General features: G+C 41.1%; 1 protein-coding gene across 7 annotated transcripts in view; it reads left to right on the top strand.

The window, feature by feature from the left end:
- RGL1 (ral guanine nucleotide dissociation stimulator like 1) overlaps positions 1-17,352 on the top strand; it is a 194,661-nt gene that overhangs the window by 144,277 nt on the left and 33,032 nt on the right. For all 7 annotated transcript variants that reach the window (XM_036234524.1, XM_016145595.2, XM_016145598.2 and 4 more), the window contains 3 exons: positions 10,474-10,658; positions 12,731-12,855; positions 14,301-14,516. In XM_036234524.1, coding sequence (XP_036090417.1) covers positions 10,474-10,658; positions 12,731-12,855; positions 14,301-14,516 — 526 coding nt within the window. The remainder of the gene's footprint in view (positions 1-10,473; positions 10,659-12,730; positions 12,856-14,300; positions 14,517-17,352) is intronic.

Here is a 17,352-nt window from a genome sequence, read left to right as displayed (position 1 = left end):
TTATGAATAAATATATGTAAAAACAGGACCATGCCTATTTGAAAATTTATTTATTGATATCCCTTCTTACAATTAGATGACTCAAATGCCAGCCTCATGGAAGCTGAAGGGCCCTGGATAAGGAGCCTGGAGAGCTCAGATTCAGGCTCCTCCCAGATCACCCTGCCACTTACTAGCCATATGACCTGCTCACTTTACCTCTCTCTGTTTCACTTTCCTTACTTGAAAATTGAGTGCTTAGAATATATGGTCTTTGAGGTTCTTTTAAGTTTAATGATGTCCAGGATAAAATTCATTTAGCTTTCTCTTTTCCTTTCTGAAAATGAAAATAAATGTCAGAAACAGAGAAATAGTCCAAATATTATATTGATCATTTGAGAAGTACCCTTGACTGCTTTTTGCTGTCGGAAAGACTATGGAACCGGTTTTGATAAAATTGGAAGAACAAATAGCCAGCTTCTTTGACTTGCCATTAATCGTGACCTCGCAAGTGCTCGCCATGGTCACCGACGAAGAGCTGAGTCAAAGCACCAGGTTGCGGGGTGAGGCGAGGGATGGCAGAACGACCTTTGTTTTCCTTCGCTTTGACTCTGTCTTGTGATTTCAGGTGGGAAGCAGACGGCAGGAATTCAGTTTCATTCTGAGAAGTAAACATCCTGTTTTAGGGCAGATGCCTTCAGTTTTGGAGAGTTAGGGTGGGATGGGGGTGGGGAATCGCTGTTGAGTTTAACCGTGGACAGAAAAAGGCTCAACTATTGTTTGGTTCTTCAGTTTTCGCTGTAAGCATAGAGCAAGGCTTACATGTTATACAGGCTCCCAAGTCCTGAGATAACAGTCTTTCCTGTATTTCTAAATGTGGATCTAATCGACCTTGCAGAGAATAAAAGGACTTAAAAGAAGGAAAACGTGGAATGATAGATGAACCAGATTGGCTTCTGGTGTCTTAGACCACAAGTGACTAGCGTTCTTTATGCATTTCAAAAGAATCAGATTGTACCGTGACTCCCATTTGTAACTCCAGCCCCAAGTGTGCCCAGGTCAGGCTTTGTGCAATATCAGGAAACTTTAAAATTATCTTGCTAAAACAAGAATTCTTTCCATTGCAAGGAATTTAACTTCTAAGGCATCTAGATGTTGGAATCTCTGCCATCCAGTGATTTTTTTGATATAAGTGCTAAACTAATGGCTGTAATAAGGCCTATCAAGTTTACTTCCACAATCCCCAAACTAGCCACTGTTTGGAAATCAAGAAACTCATTTTCTGTGACAAAGGAAAACATCTCTGCACACATTCACTCTACCTGCGCCCCTTTCCTCCTTCCTGCTGACGTTTGTACACGATAAAATGTTGTCTATTTGGAATAATAAAATCGACCAGATGGAAAAAGGAAGCGTTCCCTAGTACAGATTTATGATAATCATTGAATTCAGAAGTCAAGAGAAGGTAAAGAAGGGATAGTCACCATACAGAGCCTTTTCACCGTGAATCTTCATTCTCTGAAATAAAGCTGAGATTAGAATATCTATATACAACTAACTTTATTTTAAGAGATTTAAAACTCCTCAGGAAATGGCTGGCTGGCTGGCTTGCTTGCTTTCTTTCTTTCTTTCTTTCTTTCTTTCTTTCTTTCTTTCTTTCTTTCTTTCTTTCCTTTCTTTCTTTCTTTCTTTTCTTTTCTTTTCTTTTCTTGTCTTTCTTTTCTTTTCTTTCTTTTCTTTTCTTTTCTTTCTTTTCTTTTCTTTCTTGTCTTTCTTTTCTTGTCTTTCTTTTCTTTTCTTTTCTTTCTTTCTTTCTTTCTTTCTTTCTTTCTTTCTTTCTTTTCTTTTCTTTTCTTTCTTTTCTTTTCTTTCTTGTCTTTCTTTTCTTTTCTTTTCTTTCTTTTCTTTTCTTTCTTTTCTTGTCTTTCTTTTCTTTTCTGTCTTTCTTTCTTTCTTTCTTTCTTTCTTTCTTTCTTTCTTTCTTTCTTTCTTTCTTTCTTTCTTTCTTTCAATGGCTAGGATAATCTGGAAATCACTTCTGCTGCCTTTTTTTGACTGACTCTCCTCGCTTCTCCTCTGGAATGCCGTGTTTTGTTTTCTCAGACTTTACCATAGCAGTGCTTTAAACTGTGGAAACCATCCTGCTTGCATCTCCACACATTCAGATGATATGAATGTCATTCTTGTAATCTTTTCCCAGAAATTGTAAACAGTGACACTAGATTTTAGTCACTGGTAAAATAGTAGTTATCCAAGATATTGGAAACACTTTAAAGGAAAGGGAGATGAGCTAAAGAAAGTTGGCTCTGGTTCTTTAATGCCTGGGAAAACTTTACAGCAGAAAGCATTAAAAAAATCTTCCCAGAGAGTTTGCGACCAATATTGATTCCAGAAAATTCAAATACTGTACGAAGAGCATTGGAATTAATCTGAGTGGTTGTAACAAAAATGAGGAAAATAGGGGTGAGAACAAAGCAAAAGTAAAATGTAAAACTTTGAATTTAGAGAGTGAAAGGCTATAATGTGAAAGGAATATTTTTAAAAAATAGAAGTTTAATAAAACAAAAGAAGAAATGGAAAAGTAGTACACCACATAAAAGAATCTGTCTGGTATTATCTTTAAAACATCCATACTGGACAAAGAAAACTACAATTATAGTTTTAAAAATAATTGAAATTTTGAATCGAAATTGTTCATTTAAGAGAAGAGCGCAGGCCCCCAAGCAGACATTACTTTTCTGACAATTAAGGAAGAGTAAAGCAACATGGATAGTGATATGAAAAGAAGGAAAACCAGTCACCTGAGAACCTTCTTGGGTGTTTTACATTTTAGGGAAAGGGACACAGACATCATGACCAGACTGTCGCTTGATTCACCCTGTATCCTCCTAGGTGACGAAAATGACAATAGCCACCGGCCGCCACCACTGGCTACAGTCCGTGGTGTGCTCACTAGTGCAGAGCATTCTGCTAGGCACTTAGTGTCCTCTTTTACCATCGCAGATAGGCTGTGCGATATTGTCCTCGTTTTATAGGTGTGTAAACCGAGGCTTCAGAAAAAGCAGCTCGTTGAGCCAGAGATCTGGTATTGGAACTCAGGTATAACTGAATCCAAGACCTGGGCTTCTCACTGTTTTGCTCCCAAGCCTGCCGTTTTGCAGAGAGCATTAGGATCTCATGCTCAAGATGTCCCGTTACATTTACCTATGTCATAGTAATAGGGCCACCGACAGAAGTGCATGAGGAACTAGGTTATAGTTTGTGACGAATGTTTTCGCTTGTTAGCACTCAGAGATCTTTTAATTGGGGATTATCTCCTTTATTTTGCCAGGCTTTATTATTGAATGGACACCCCCTGAGCAAGGTCCCCAAAGTGCGGCTAGGAATGTGGAAGTCAGGCTTGTTTCCTGGGTAGGGAGATGGGTTACGGGAAGTGAGGAAAGAAGAAGGAAGCCCAGACTGGTCAGGCCGTCAGTCCGAGTGCCCGCTTCCTGTTCTTGGTGCCTGTAGCATCCGTCATCACCCATGGAAACTCCATTCTAATGATGAAAACTATAGCCGACCCAGCAAGTTTATCGTTAGAGGCCTATTTTTACCATAAAAACTCCCTTCTTGGACTGTGAGGAAATGGAAAATAATGAGTTATTGAGATCCCTGAAAAATAATCTTAATGAGTGGCAATGTCTCTTTCGGATAATAACAGCTAGAATAAATTGGCTGCTTCGTAGGAATAGTCTCTCTGTTAAGCACTGTATGCCCTTTAATATCCTCATAACTCTATGTATTAATAGTCTCATTTTACAGATGAGGAATCTGAGTCATAGAGAGGTTAAGGTGCATGTCCTTAACCTTTCATGTAATTCTCTTAAGTACTTAGGCTGGCCTCTCTTGTTCGTCCATTTTTTAAAGACTTTTTTAACAACAGTTTTTGATTGATATAAAATTTGACCAGATAGTACAGAGTTCTCATATACCTCCCTCACAGTTTCCCCTATTATTAACTTCTTACATTAGAATAGTACATTTGTTATAATTCATGAACCAATATTGATACATAATTAACTACAGTCCGTAGTTGGTTCAGATTTTCTTACCTTTTTCCTAATGTCCTTCTTCTCTTCTGGGATCTCATTCAGATACAAATCCAGTTGTCATATCTCCCTGGGCTCCTCTTGACTGTGACAGTTTCTTAGACTTTTCTCATTTTTGATGACCTTGATGGTTTTGATAAGTACTGGTAAGTACTAGTCAGATATTGTAGATTGCTCGTTTATTGGAATATTTTTTTCATAATTAGATAGATATATTTCACATAACTAGACTGAATTTATGAGGCTTTGAGAGGAACATCTCAGAGATAAAGCACCGTTCTCATCACGTGATGTCAAGCACGCATACTGTCAACATGATTTATGACTGCTTTGGCCTTGTTCACCTGGCCGAAGTCATATTTTTCAGATTTCTCTGTGGGAAACATCGTTTCCTCTTTTCTTCCCATACTGTATTGTTTGGAAAGAAGTCACTATGCACAACCCACACCGGATGAGTGGGCAGTTATACTCCCACTCTTTTAAGGTGAAGTATCTACCTCATTTATTTGGAAAACTTCTGCATGGGAGATTCGTCTTCTGCATTTATTAATTTATTTAATCATTTATTTAAATCATTGTCGACCCATGGATATTTATTATATGCTTCAGGTTAAATACCATGCTACTCTATTTGGTTGCTCAGGTTGTATATTTCCTACCCCAGGCCTAGAATCAGCCATTTCTTCAAGGAGATTCGATTCTATTTATTGGAGAATGGTAGTAGAAACCAAGATCTGGGTGCTGCGTGTGCTCATTGCTACTGGAACGTTACTTATTTTATACCCTCTGAGCTAATGGGGCTAGGAAATTATATGTGTATACTAATTATTTAAGTATATGCATATCTATAAATATTTCTTTGTATAACTACCTGTATTTATATTATGTTGAATATGAGTTTTTCCTGATGTCTCCAACATTGACCCATTACCAGGTGGATCATTCTAGCCATTCTTTTTGCTTATTTGTAAATTTTCTCTCCAACAGAGAGAAAACTGGTCTCTGCCATCTGCCATCCATTTATTTAATCATTCAATTTCCAGTATATCTGTGTAGCAGTATCAGAATCGTTAATTCGTACCTATGGGAAAGAGCTTTTATTAACTAGACTAAGTATGATGCTTGTGTGTACTTCTTTTTGCCTTTAGTGCCAGTCTTATAGACTGCAGTTATTCTTTTATAAATAATAAAAATAACTAATATTTTTTTAACATGCCCCGTGTCCTAGGCACTCTTCTAAATACATGTATTGTCTATAGTAAGCCTCTCAATAACTATGAAGAGGGATCCATTGATCTCCCATTTTACAGATGAGGAAGTGAGGCATAAAGAGATTAGGCTACAGCCACAGAACCAGGGTCCCAGTTAGTCTGCTCCAGAGACTGTGTTTAATCACATTGGCTATACTGCTCATGAAAAGCAGCCATTAGTTTTTTTCTCTTTTCTAATAGAATGCAGCCACTGACTGACCACGGTTCGGTGATATGGCTTTAAGTCTATGCACAGTAATTCTCTTCAGTTTCTGTGAATTTACCTTCAGATGCTAGGGCCTGCACATGTGGTTGAGGAATGAAAGACAGATGTGTAAACACCCTTGACTTTGATCATTGGTTTTGAACTTAACCTCCTACTCTTGGCCTGTTCTACCCATATTTATTCTGTATTTCTGTATGTCCTTCCTACCACAATCCTTTTCTTCCTCCTCCTTGCCTTGGAACTTTGTCCCTTCCTTAAGTGCCTCATGGCCCCTCTCTGGCTTATATGCCCTGTGCTTGTCTTCTAGGGCTTAGCTTTGTTTGCATTTATTTCCCTGGGCCTCTCTTAATTCCTCTTTCACGTTCTCCCCCAGTGTTCCAATCCCTACTCACCACTAGTACCAAGATGTACAATGGAAAGTACAAGAAAGCATTGCAAGATGACCTTGACAAGTTCAGATAATAATGTTTCCATCCATTCCAGGCTTTTTCAGAAAAAAAAAAAAGAAAAAAAACTCTTTACCTTCCTTTGTTCTTTCTCATCAAGAAAACCATTTAGCCGGAGGTCTGAGAGTCAGCCTCTATCTGGCATCCTTCCCTGAAACGGAAAAACTGTTCTGTGACTAGGAGAATGAAGTGGAGGGTCCAGCTCAGAGTTAAAGTCAAGGTCACTTTGCTTTCTTCCCCTGAAGGGCAAGGTGCATTGGCTCCCACACTTGGGACTTGGCAATGTCGCAGGTCACGTTGCTTCCGAGGCCCACCCTTTATGGAGATCTTCTTACCTCTTCATTACCTACATCAGGAAAAGATTCAGTTCTTGGAGAATAATCTAAAAGAATAAAATATTTTGCTGCTTTTAAAAAATAGTTCCATGTCTTATCTTCTGCTGATGATTAAGTAACAATAAATTATCTCAAATAGATTTCTGGGGAGAGAAAAGATCTCTGAAGGGACAGACTTATTCTTTTTGTCATGGTATTCTATTTCTTGGCTTAGAGGTTTTACAAATCATGGGAGAGATGACTCATCCCTAGAAAATTTTTTATTAAACATTTTACCAATTCTAGAGTATTTTACTACTCATGCATGGGATTTTAATATAATTTAATCCATTTACTTAAAAGTCCCTGCATGCATTAAAAATCTGTGGTTTGAGCATAATAGTAGCCGAGGCGCTCTCCTTGGCCCTCTTACCCTTCATCTCCTTTCCGAAGGTTCCCAGGTGTGGCTGGAAGTTTTGTACTATTTCCCTGTACCTCTCAGCTAAGGCATCTGTCTAGTATCTTCCAATCAGGTATTATTAAGTGTGATTTCTGTTTGGCTAAGAAACAAAATAAGTGTAGCAAATCTCAACGTACTCCCGACCTCCCCTCCCTTCCTAGTTTTTAACCGGGTCTCCACGTCCCTCGAATGCGTTTTGCTCTCTCTCACCGCAGAACCTTTGCACACGCCGTTGCCCTGGTCTTGACCCTGCTAACTCTCTTGATCCTTGAGACCTCGGCTTTAACATTAGTTCCTCGGGGAGGTCCTCTCTGAAGCCCCCTAGATTAGCTCTTTCTGTAGGTAAATTCTTTTGGGACCCCGGGCCCTCTCCTCTTGTGATAGTCATCACACAAATAGTTCTTGTGAATATGGAAAATAAAGGACACGCAGTAGGTGTTAGTTTAACTAGTGAATTCATTCTCCCCAGAGGTCTATTTTCTTAGAAGGAAGCATCTGAGAAGCTGCATCAGTCAGCTCCACACAGTAACCTCTAAGCACAGCATGTCTTTCTTCCCCTACGGACGTTTGCAGTGGGTTGGAAAAGGTTCACATTCTACAAAGTTTTGCACGTTGCCAAGTATGCCTGAGGTGGAAAGAGCGATCCTGGCTGTCCTTTCTGCTGTTTGGCCCCCCCACCCCTGGCCGTGGACCCAGCGTGCTTGCTCGCATACATACCTCATCTTGGGACTGGGGAGTTTTGCTCTCTAACCCACCAAAGATTACTTCGAAAAAGGTCATGCACTGGCTTTTCTCCTTACTGAGTTTAGATTATGTCACAGTTTTAATCTTTCCATTTGGTTTCGGAAATTACTTCTTCAGTGTTCACAAGTCAAATATTCAAGAGTCAAGTCTTGCAGTCCGTATTACAGTTTGATGTCCCTGAGGTTGCCTCGGGGGTGTGTGTGTGGGGGGGGTGGGGGGCGAGGGGAGTGCAGTTTGTTCGCACTGACTGTCGTCCTCCAGCAGGCCTGGAGCCACACGTGTCGTGGCAGGGTCTGTGCTTTGTGGAGTGTCCATGCAGCGGGACACTACGCAGCCCTGAGAAACGGCCGGATGTAGAGGGAGTGGATGGGGGGTGGGGCGGGTCTGTAACATACTGTTCAGTCGAGAGGAAAGTCTGTTTTGCTTTATATGTATATATATTATATCTATTTAAATATGTATACATAGCCATAGAAAAGTCTACAAGAATGTACTCCAAACTATTAACAGAAGGTCATAGGGATGGATTAGAGTGAAGCGGGAGTAAATATTTTGCTGTTTTAGTTTATACACTTATAATATTTTCTTTTTGCAATAAATAATCAGATTTATAATTTTAAAATGAGCAATTATGGGGAGTAAAGGAGTAATGATACATTTATCTATTTTAATACTTTTACCTGTAAGTTTGGATTTCTGCTGGGTTTTCTTTTAAATTATGAAATTCCTAGGGGTCATTAAGGTCATTGGGTCTCTGGTCTCATTGTTGGGTGGATGCCTTTTTTTTTTTTTTTAATTTTTATTGTGAGATGTGTGTGAATTATCCATTTATGTCTCTTTTTTTTTTCCATCAGTGTCATTGGGAGAATATTCTCTCTTCGGAATATTAAGAAATATTAACCAAGCGGTAGTATGAGTTAACTCACCGTGCTTTGAGCAGTGAAAGCTGCTCTGTGAGAGTCAACCTGATGTAAGCAAATGTCACAGACTGTCACCCCAGCTGTGTGTCCTCCACAGTCCTGGGCTCAGGAAAGAAGGAAAGCTACTCACAGAGAAAGTCATATTCCTTATAGAAATCAAATATTAGAATGCCTCTTTCTCATTTTTTCCTTTAATTCATGATATTTCATTTTGGTGACGAAGGGAGAGATCATGAATGCTATGCGAGGGCTCTCAAAAATAGAAGTGCATCGCTTTGGGGGGGTTAGGATTTCAACATATGAATTTAGGGGGACACAAACATTTATACATAACACGATGTGACAAGTAAACTGAATGGACAGTTCACCGACTAAAAGTCCATTCGTTTCATCTTGTTCATATTTTCGATTAGTCTCAGAGCACACATTATTTTCTTCTAGCTTTTCTGGAAGTGAATAAAACTTCTTTTAAACCTTTTTTTTTTAATCCAGACTGAAAATTCAGAGAATATTGAATTCTTTCTATGGTTTTAAATTCTAACTCTTGTTTGGTGGTTGTACGTCATCTATTTGCAATGTAGACATGTGAACGTCGTAGTTCCGAGTGTCTTCATGTTCCCATTACTGAAACAATGATATCCGCATCAGTGAACACGGTCAAGAAATTTATCTTTCTTCTGTCTGTACTTCAATTCTGAAAGTTAAGCATTGACTTTAGTTGCGTTTATGCCTTGTTCACCGTCCAACAACATCCCTGGTGTGAGGTTGTTGTGCGTGAAATTTAGACGCACCTCTGAAAGCCCAGCCTGCAGTTTCACATATGTGGATAGTAATACCTATATGTGAAGTAATAGTCTCTTCACAGTTCATTAGTTAGAATAAACAATTTGTTTGAAGTATTATTAGATAATTTAAAAATGTGCTAAACAGTTTTTTTTTTTTTTAGCTGAAACATTTTGGTTAGGTCTTTAGCTAAAACAGTGTGACACGTCTCTGTCAATAAAACACACGTTGATGAATTTATAGTCCCTACCATCTTCTTTGGCCATTGTCAATGAACACACCTGGGCTCTGGGGGTGGCTGATTGTTAAAGAGGCGAAGTACAGTGTTCTCCATGGGACACAGCCCAGCATGTTCCTGGCTCAGGGGCATCTGTTAAGTCATTTTTGAATATGAAGCATATAACAATAGCGCTCAAAACGTTTTATTCTTTTTGTCAGTCAGATGTTTGTCTTTCATTGAGTGAGGGGCTGTCCCCAACCTAAAGACAGCTCGATTCTTAGTAACGTGTCTGCGTCTGGAGGGAGCTTGCCCACACAATGAGCCCTGGCTCTTTTTGCATCGGGACCTCGTTTTACGTCAGGTGGACTCTGCTGAGCCATCGGAGGAAATCACCTTCACCATGGCTTTGCTTATCAAGTTTTCTCCTTTACCTTTCAAAACCTAACTTCTCTACTCATACTATTTCTCCCACTTAAAACATATTCTCCTTTTATAATTTGAGAAGCTAAAAGATGAGAACATTATGGGTTCATATGCCAAAACCCTGGTGATCTTTGTGAAATTAAATTTATGCATTTATCCTTTCCGACCTAGGTTATTCCTTTCATCAGTTGGATTTCCAGCCTATTATCAGTCATTTAATTCCTAAAATGTTAGGACAGTAGATTCTGTGGTCTCTAATTTAACTGAATCCAGTGCGCAGAATGCTCTGAAGTTGCTTCAAGACTTACTAAATTTTTGTTCTGCATGTCTTTTTCTGCTCTGTATGGATTTTTCCAAAGCTTATAGTGCTTTTTTTTTTTTTTTCAGTTTATCAGTCTTTCCTCTGCTCCTCAGCCACCACTTAAATTAATAAAATGTAGTCAGCTTGTTTTCAAAAGTTTAATTCCATTGACATTGCCAGGAACCTTAATGAATTACCTGTTGACCACCCGCCCAAGTTTCCCTGGGGTCGGCCGGGGCGAGGTCCCGGTGTCCAGGCCTTGCCTTGAGTCCCCGCAGCTGGCTGGGTGCAATGACTCTCCATTTCTCTTTTTCAGCGCAATCGCCTCTATCCTGCGGGCCTGGCTTGACCAATGCGCAGAGGACTTCCGAGAGCCCCCTCACTTCCCTTGCTTACAGAAACTGCTGGATTATCTCAAACAGATGATGCCGGGCTCGGACCCAGAGAGAAGAGCACAGAATCTTCTGGAGCAGTTTCACAAGCAAGAACTGGAGACCGACAGTGAGTACTCGCCTGATTCCAGGGAAGAATCTCCATTCTGATTCTGCAACCTCCATCTGAAGGAAATATTCTCCCTCCATTTTTTGAACTGGACACCTTGCTTCCCCTAGGAAGGACAGGCTGCCAGGGGACTGGTTGATGGCGGGTATAAAATTCTTGAGGTTATTCAAGCGTCGATTACAAAGCTCTAGAGTTTAGAGCAAAGGGGAATATTCAGACCACCTAGTTTGGCTCCCTAGTTTTATAGGTTAGGAGTCTATGGCTCAGAGAAGTGAAGTAATTTTCTAGGGTTTCTTTTAATACCATAAAGATGATGATCTTTTTGATGGTCTTGTATCTTTCCTTGTGAACAGTACCATGCTGACCCTGAGTTTGCTCTTTCTCATCTGCCTTATAACGGCCCCTCCTTCTATCGAATGGAAACCCTCACAAACAATGACCCCCATTCCGGAAGCAAGGAATTACACCCAGTTCTGCCCCTGCCCTCACAAAGGCTGGGAAGAGGTGTCCCTTCTTCAGCCAGAAAGCATCACTGTAGTCTGTCGCTGGCCAGGACAGATTTCCGGTCTTTTAGTGTCTCTAATGGCCTCATCAAAGGAAGTTTCTTCAGCTGTTTTTTCCTATTGGAGGAATCAACTGACTATTTTCAAGGACAAAGGAAGAGCCAGTACCGTGGGTTGTGGGGTGCTTGGAACTCTCAGCCTTTGAAGAAAGCCAGAAAGAGGTTAGGACAGGCTCTCGGCGTGACGTTCTATCCCCTTCCCGGCGTGCTGGGTGATGGTTGCCATGACGGCTGACCTACTTGGAGCCTCAGACAGGCATTTCCCTGAAATGACGCCCGATTTCCTCAGTGGGGGAAAGGAAATGGTTCCTCCACTCCGATAAGGGAAGCTGCATCAGCGCCAAAGAAAATAACCTTAAATTCCAAACAGTACCTGTTGAATTTTTTTATTTATGGGGCACCAGAAAAGGGGAAATGCAGTTGCATCACCAGACCCCTGACTGCCAAGCATTCTATATCTGGATGACTTCATCTGTCAGGAATGTTTGAATCCCAGGGGCATGCACCACCCCCTCCCTGCCCCAGCCTCAACTCCCTTCAGGGCCTCCCCGTCTGTCTTTGTGCCGGAGTGGAAAACGTGGAAAACGCTGCCTCAGAGCCCAGCTCTCCCCATGGGGCTGCCCCTGGCTCCCGGCCTAATTGGGGAACTGGTGGGACCAGTCGTTCATTGTTTCCTATCAGGGGCCCGGAGGCAGAGCTCATCTGGCAGGCCCAGGCGGAGAGGGAGGTCGAGGGACTCTGGAGAGGCTTGCAGGCAGTACCCAAGAATGACTTTTTTTCTAAGTTTGGAAATTTTTAATCAAGAAAGCTCAAAACTCTTTGCTTATGAAGTACGGTTTTCATGACGGAAAAGGAATTTTAGGAGCTTGGTTCCCATGTGCTTCTTTTACCCCCTTTCATGCCGGCAAAAGCGACGAGCTCTCCTGCGTGTTTTTCACAAGTGAGGTCTTGCTTCTGGTTTTTACTTACGTGCTTCCGGAAGAGAGTCGAAAGCAGAAACAGTGAAGGCGTGGACTGGGCCCCGGAGAGAAGGGGCCGTGCCGTCTCCGTTCACAGCAACATCCAAGGCACAGATCAGGCCACGGTGGTGTTTGTCGAATGAATGGGGAGATGGAGGCTTCCCACACGTCCTCCTTGGCTGAACTGGGTCAGCCTCTGCTGTGTGTCCTCCACAGTCCTGGGGGTTTGAGGGAGCCCGAGGTGAAGGTGACCCCTGAGTGTAGCCCAGCTTTGCTTTTCTCGATTTTGCCTAATGCGGCTTCATGCTTGGCCTAGGAACCAGGGGTTTGTCAAAGACACGAGGCCTCTGAGCTTAATAAAGACTCTAGGAACAAGCAGAGGCTGTGAGGGCCTCCATACCACTCAGACTTACTGTGCTTGCCGTTCTCTCCCTGTGGGTTTTCTGAAAGATTAGCCTTCTCTTTCCTAAAGGAACATTCAGTTTGACTCTATGAACTGAGTCATATACAGAGGCACCAAATAAACTAATTTTTTTTCCATCTGTGAACAGCTGGGTTTCTCAACGCCATCTCCTTCAGCCTGGAAGAGGAAGAGGAACTGGAGGGTGGAGGGTCTGCCGAATTCACGTGCTTCTCAGAAGACCTCGTGGCGGAGCAGCTGACCTACATGGATGCCGTACGTGTGCTCTTTGTGCCTCGTATGAGCTTCTGCTTGAAACCTGGGGAGCGACAGTCCTGGCGGCCCCGGGAGAACATGGGGTCATGTGATTTAAGTCTTTTAAAATCCTTGAGGGAAGCCGTGCCTGTAAATGCAGAGTGAAGATGTGACTTGAATCAATCATCTGAATAATTTAGGCCTAACTAAGCTCTTCTTGCAATTCTGGGTGAAGATCCTTTTTACTTGGAGCTCAATACACAGAGGGATATAAGAATTTTAATCCTTGTGAAACAAAATCTACCCTGTCCCATGGATATTGCTCTTCCTTTAAACTCATAAATATTTCAAGATCTGAACTGTTTATTTGGAGGATTGTAAAAGGGTCAAAGTATAGGTTAGGATGTAATAAATTCACTGACTCCACATGCGACTGAATCTGGCAGCTCGTTTCCACATGGGCTTCTTGTACCTTTGAAGTTTGAATATTTTTTTTAGCTGTACACATTTGATTATGTCAGTCACCTTTGATAGCTCAATCGTAGCTGGTAAATATCAGTTAAAGAAAAACAGACCATTATCAGTTATCACAATGGCTTTGGCTCTTCTGCACATGCTGCTTTGAAGAAAGCAGCATATTTAAAAGGGGCAGAGAATTTCCATCTAGTGGGCATGCAAATCAGCACCTCAAAGTACATCAGATGGTCTGTGTAAAGAAATCTCTCTTTTATACAAACCCTTACACATCTCGTATCGAATTGTTGTGCAAACGAGGGTCTTAATGTGTCCAACACATTTGTCATCGTAGTTGTGCCACAACTGATAGCATAAGAGAAAGACAGAAAATGTCCTTAGTTATGACTTTTAGGCAAAGACCTGGAAACCAGGCTTCAAAGTCCTCTTTCTACCTTTTACTGTGTGACGTTGACTAGCTTTTCCTCTTATATGCTTCTTACTTTCTTCATTTTAAATAATGTGAAGTAGTGACGTTGATGAATGTCACATGTGTTGTATTTTGGTGGATCACTTTTCAGGTGGTCATTGAACATTCATATGTATTATAGATAATTCATGATCGTGAGTGCCCAGAACATAATGTGGATATGATTATGAGGTCATAATGATCTTAGTCACTTTTTTTTTTTTAATTAGTAGTATAGATTTTTACCTGGCTTTTCTTCTAAGACAGAAAAAGAAAAATGTTTCAGGGCATTTAAATTTCCTTTTGGTCTTTCTGTTCCATTTGTTCAGTTGAGCAGATTTAGAAAGAACATGTGGGCTTTTCTGATCAATTAATATGTTAATTATGTACTTTTGTCTGTTGAAATAAACACCGTGAGGCAAATCAGGTAGAAAAGGATTATTTGTCCAGTCACAAAAATACCAGCTCTCAGATGACCCGGATGATGCGCTTTGCCTATAAAATGTCTGCGTTGCCCTTAAAGTCAATTTCTCTTTTGTTCTAGCAACTGTTCAAGAAGGTGGTGCCTCACCACTGCCTGGGCTGCATTTGGTCTCAAAGGGACAAGAAGGAAAACAAACATTTGGCTCCTACCATTCGCGCTACCATCTCCCAGTTTAACACCCTCACCAAATGCGTGGTCAGCACCATCCTGGGAGGCAAAGAACTCAAAACTCAGCAGAGAGCCAGGATCATCGAGAAGTGGATTAACATTGCTCACGTAATTGCCTTTTAAAAAATGCTCTTTGTCTTAAGTAGATATTGGAGACCACTCCACCACTCTGTTTAAATAGTTTAGCCATTTGGTCGAAAGGCAATTGAAAGACCGTACGTGAGGGCCCATTGGGTTTTGCTGTTGTCGTTGGTCTTCTGAAGTAAGAAAGTTGCCTTCCTTACCTCGGGAGCTTATTTGTCTTCCCTCTGTGGGAACAGTTGTCCCATTGCTCACTCTTTCTGCTCGCGGAGCCCCACGGTGCTACTTCTTCAGGGGGAGACATTCCGTCAGCTTTTGCCTTTGTAGTCACAGACCGAGGGTTGGTTCTGCCCCGTGTTCAGTAAATATAAACCGACAGTCAAGTGTCAAACAGACTGCTCTTCAACCCAGAGTGATTCCGCATGCACTCCATCTCCGGGAGATTTGAGGATCCGGGACCTTCTCGGAACCCTGAATCCTTTTTCTAAAGGACTGAGATACAGAGATTTCACTTTAGTCTGGGGCTTTTCTGAGGGGCTTATATCCAAAGTTGGAGAAGCAGAGCCTGTTCCTCGGCCTGAATCGTATTCTGCCGAGCGTCATTCTGGTCTCTTGGGTCAGTTGCGTACGTGCCATGCGACCTTCACTTATCAGCATCTTATTTCATCACTGAGAAAAGGTGAACCGTGTTTAGTCAGCTGGTCACCACATGTTTCATGAGCGTCTACATGTGTGTAAGCTGCAATTGTGTACATTTTGGGGCTGCAGATAGGGTAGACACAGTCAGTTAAGAGGAGCAGGACCATATGAGATAATTGCTGCAAACGTGGAGGGAGGGAAAAGCACTTCCTACTGCGCGTGACCAGGAAGCCCTCGTGGATCCAATGACGTTTGAATCTAGCTTTGGATAACAGATGGGACTTTTGTTATTTTTGTTATTTTTTTTTTCCCCTAGGCAGAAGAAATCACATCAGCTAAAGCTATATAATTAACAACAATTTTGAAAAGTAATTGTTGCATAGATATTCTGTTAGTTTATGTTCTGGCCTGTATGGATCATCCCTCAACCAAAACACATTTTGCTTTCTATCCCATTATATAAATTTTTTTTTTCACTAACCCCCTCTCGATAGGGCATAATACTTAAATGTTCACATTCCCTCTCTTTTTTCACATTGTCTTTGATTGAAGAGCAAGTTCCATAAAAGTGCCAGAGAATTTGTCTTATTTTGAGTTTTTAGGCAGTCTGTTACCACAGACTTTTTAATGTACAAAAAAAAGTAAAAAATAGAGAATATCTTATGCAACTTATATATTTTCTATTCCGAATTGAGCTTATTTCACAACAGGTAAGAGCTACAAAAGAAGTTCTGATAGAGTATGATAGAGCATGACATTTCTCTGTCTTCTTAAAATGAGAAAATACTATTGTTTTTTATCATAAATGCCATATTATTTACAGTCTTCCATAAGTCTCAAAAGAAAATAGTTTACTTTTAATCCATTCAACTGTTTAGAAGACCTATAACAAGAATATAGTATCCGTATGTATAATAGTGTGGCTCAAACAAGGACTTTTGGTCCACATTAAATATAAATTGTGCATTTATGTGATAATAAGAAATATAAGTTAAATAATTTGAAATATATTCCAGATCTCATAGCACATGCTTGAAAGTCAAGGGTCCTTGTCTTGATGACATAGTTACTTCATGTTGAGTATTTGTGCCCCTTGAAATTGTGTAGGCTAACTTAATCAAATCGTGAAACTCACAGGTGGTTTCCTGCCAAGATTTATTTTACTTTTCCCTCATTATAACCACAAATTCTATTGAGAGGATGTTTGAAAAATGATAATTTTATGCACAAAATATTCCTGATCTAACATTACTGTGTTTTCTTGGCCTGGCTTAACTGCTATATTTTTACTTTTGCATCATATCTCCTGGAAGGATACCTCCTTTTCTAGAAATGGGGCCAGATGCCTTTTCTACAACTTTAAACCCTTAGCTTAAGCCTCTTTCTGAATAATGTGTTCCATATGTTTATTATAATTTGCATGAAATGTCTGTGCCTGAGTTCCTTTATTTATTGCAAGTTTCCTGATTTTTAGAGCATAACTTTTGGATTCTGAACCTTTGTTGAACCATGCTCTCATGGGCTTGGTTTCCAGACTGGCTGTACTTCAGTGCTAGCATTCGCTCTTTCGTTTTAAATGAGGAGAAGGCATTGAGGCGTTTAAAAAGAGTGGGCATGACTCTTGTAAACTACTTTGGCATTTACTGAAAAGAAAATGTTTGGGGTTTTGTTTGGCGTAGGTTTGAGTAGCCAGATTTTGACATGCTACGTTAGAGAATGCTGTTTTCCCTTATGTTCAGGATTAGCATTACTTCATGAGATGATCTTCTAAGCAATGTGCCTTTATGCCCAGCCGCTCTGAGCTCTCTCGCCCCAGGTGCCCTGCGCAGAGCTAAACCTGTGCTCACACGGCGTACTCAGCTGCAAGCAGTGTTTGTATCATACGCCCACGTGCCTGTGTATGAAGCATCTCCTTTGACACAAGGCATAGTCTACTCCCCCCATGTCGCCGTCTTCCCCATGCCAGCCAAGCACAGGACTCTCCCCCTGACTGTTTTTGCTGTCCTTGCCATTCATTCAGCAGGCCTTTGACTCCACAGCCACTGGCTGCTGAGGCTGTAGACTCCGTGTGGCAGCTTGAGTTTTGGGATCAGGGAGCCTTTCTCCTTACCCAGAAAACGACATCCAGAATGTTTCCTGTCCCCGCCCCCCGCTCCGCTTCTATTTTGTTTTAAAACGCTGCCAGAATGAATTTAATTTTAAAAGTCCAAGTTATTTTAGAAAC

The sequence above is a fragment of the Rousettus aegyptiacus genome, unplaced genomic scaffold, assembly GCF_014176215.1.
Source record: "Rousettus aegyptiacus isolate mRouAeg1 unplaced genomic scaffold, mRouAeg1.p scaffold_m13_p_17, whole genome shotgun sequence".
Taxonomy (NCBI): domain Eukaryota; kingdom Metazoa; phylum Chordata; class Mammalia; order Chiroptera; family Pteropodidae; genus Rousettus; species Rousettus aegyptiacus.
The sequence above is the reverse complement of the archived record's forward strand: the minus strand, read 5'-3'. Positions and strand labels throughout refer to the sequence as shown.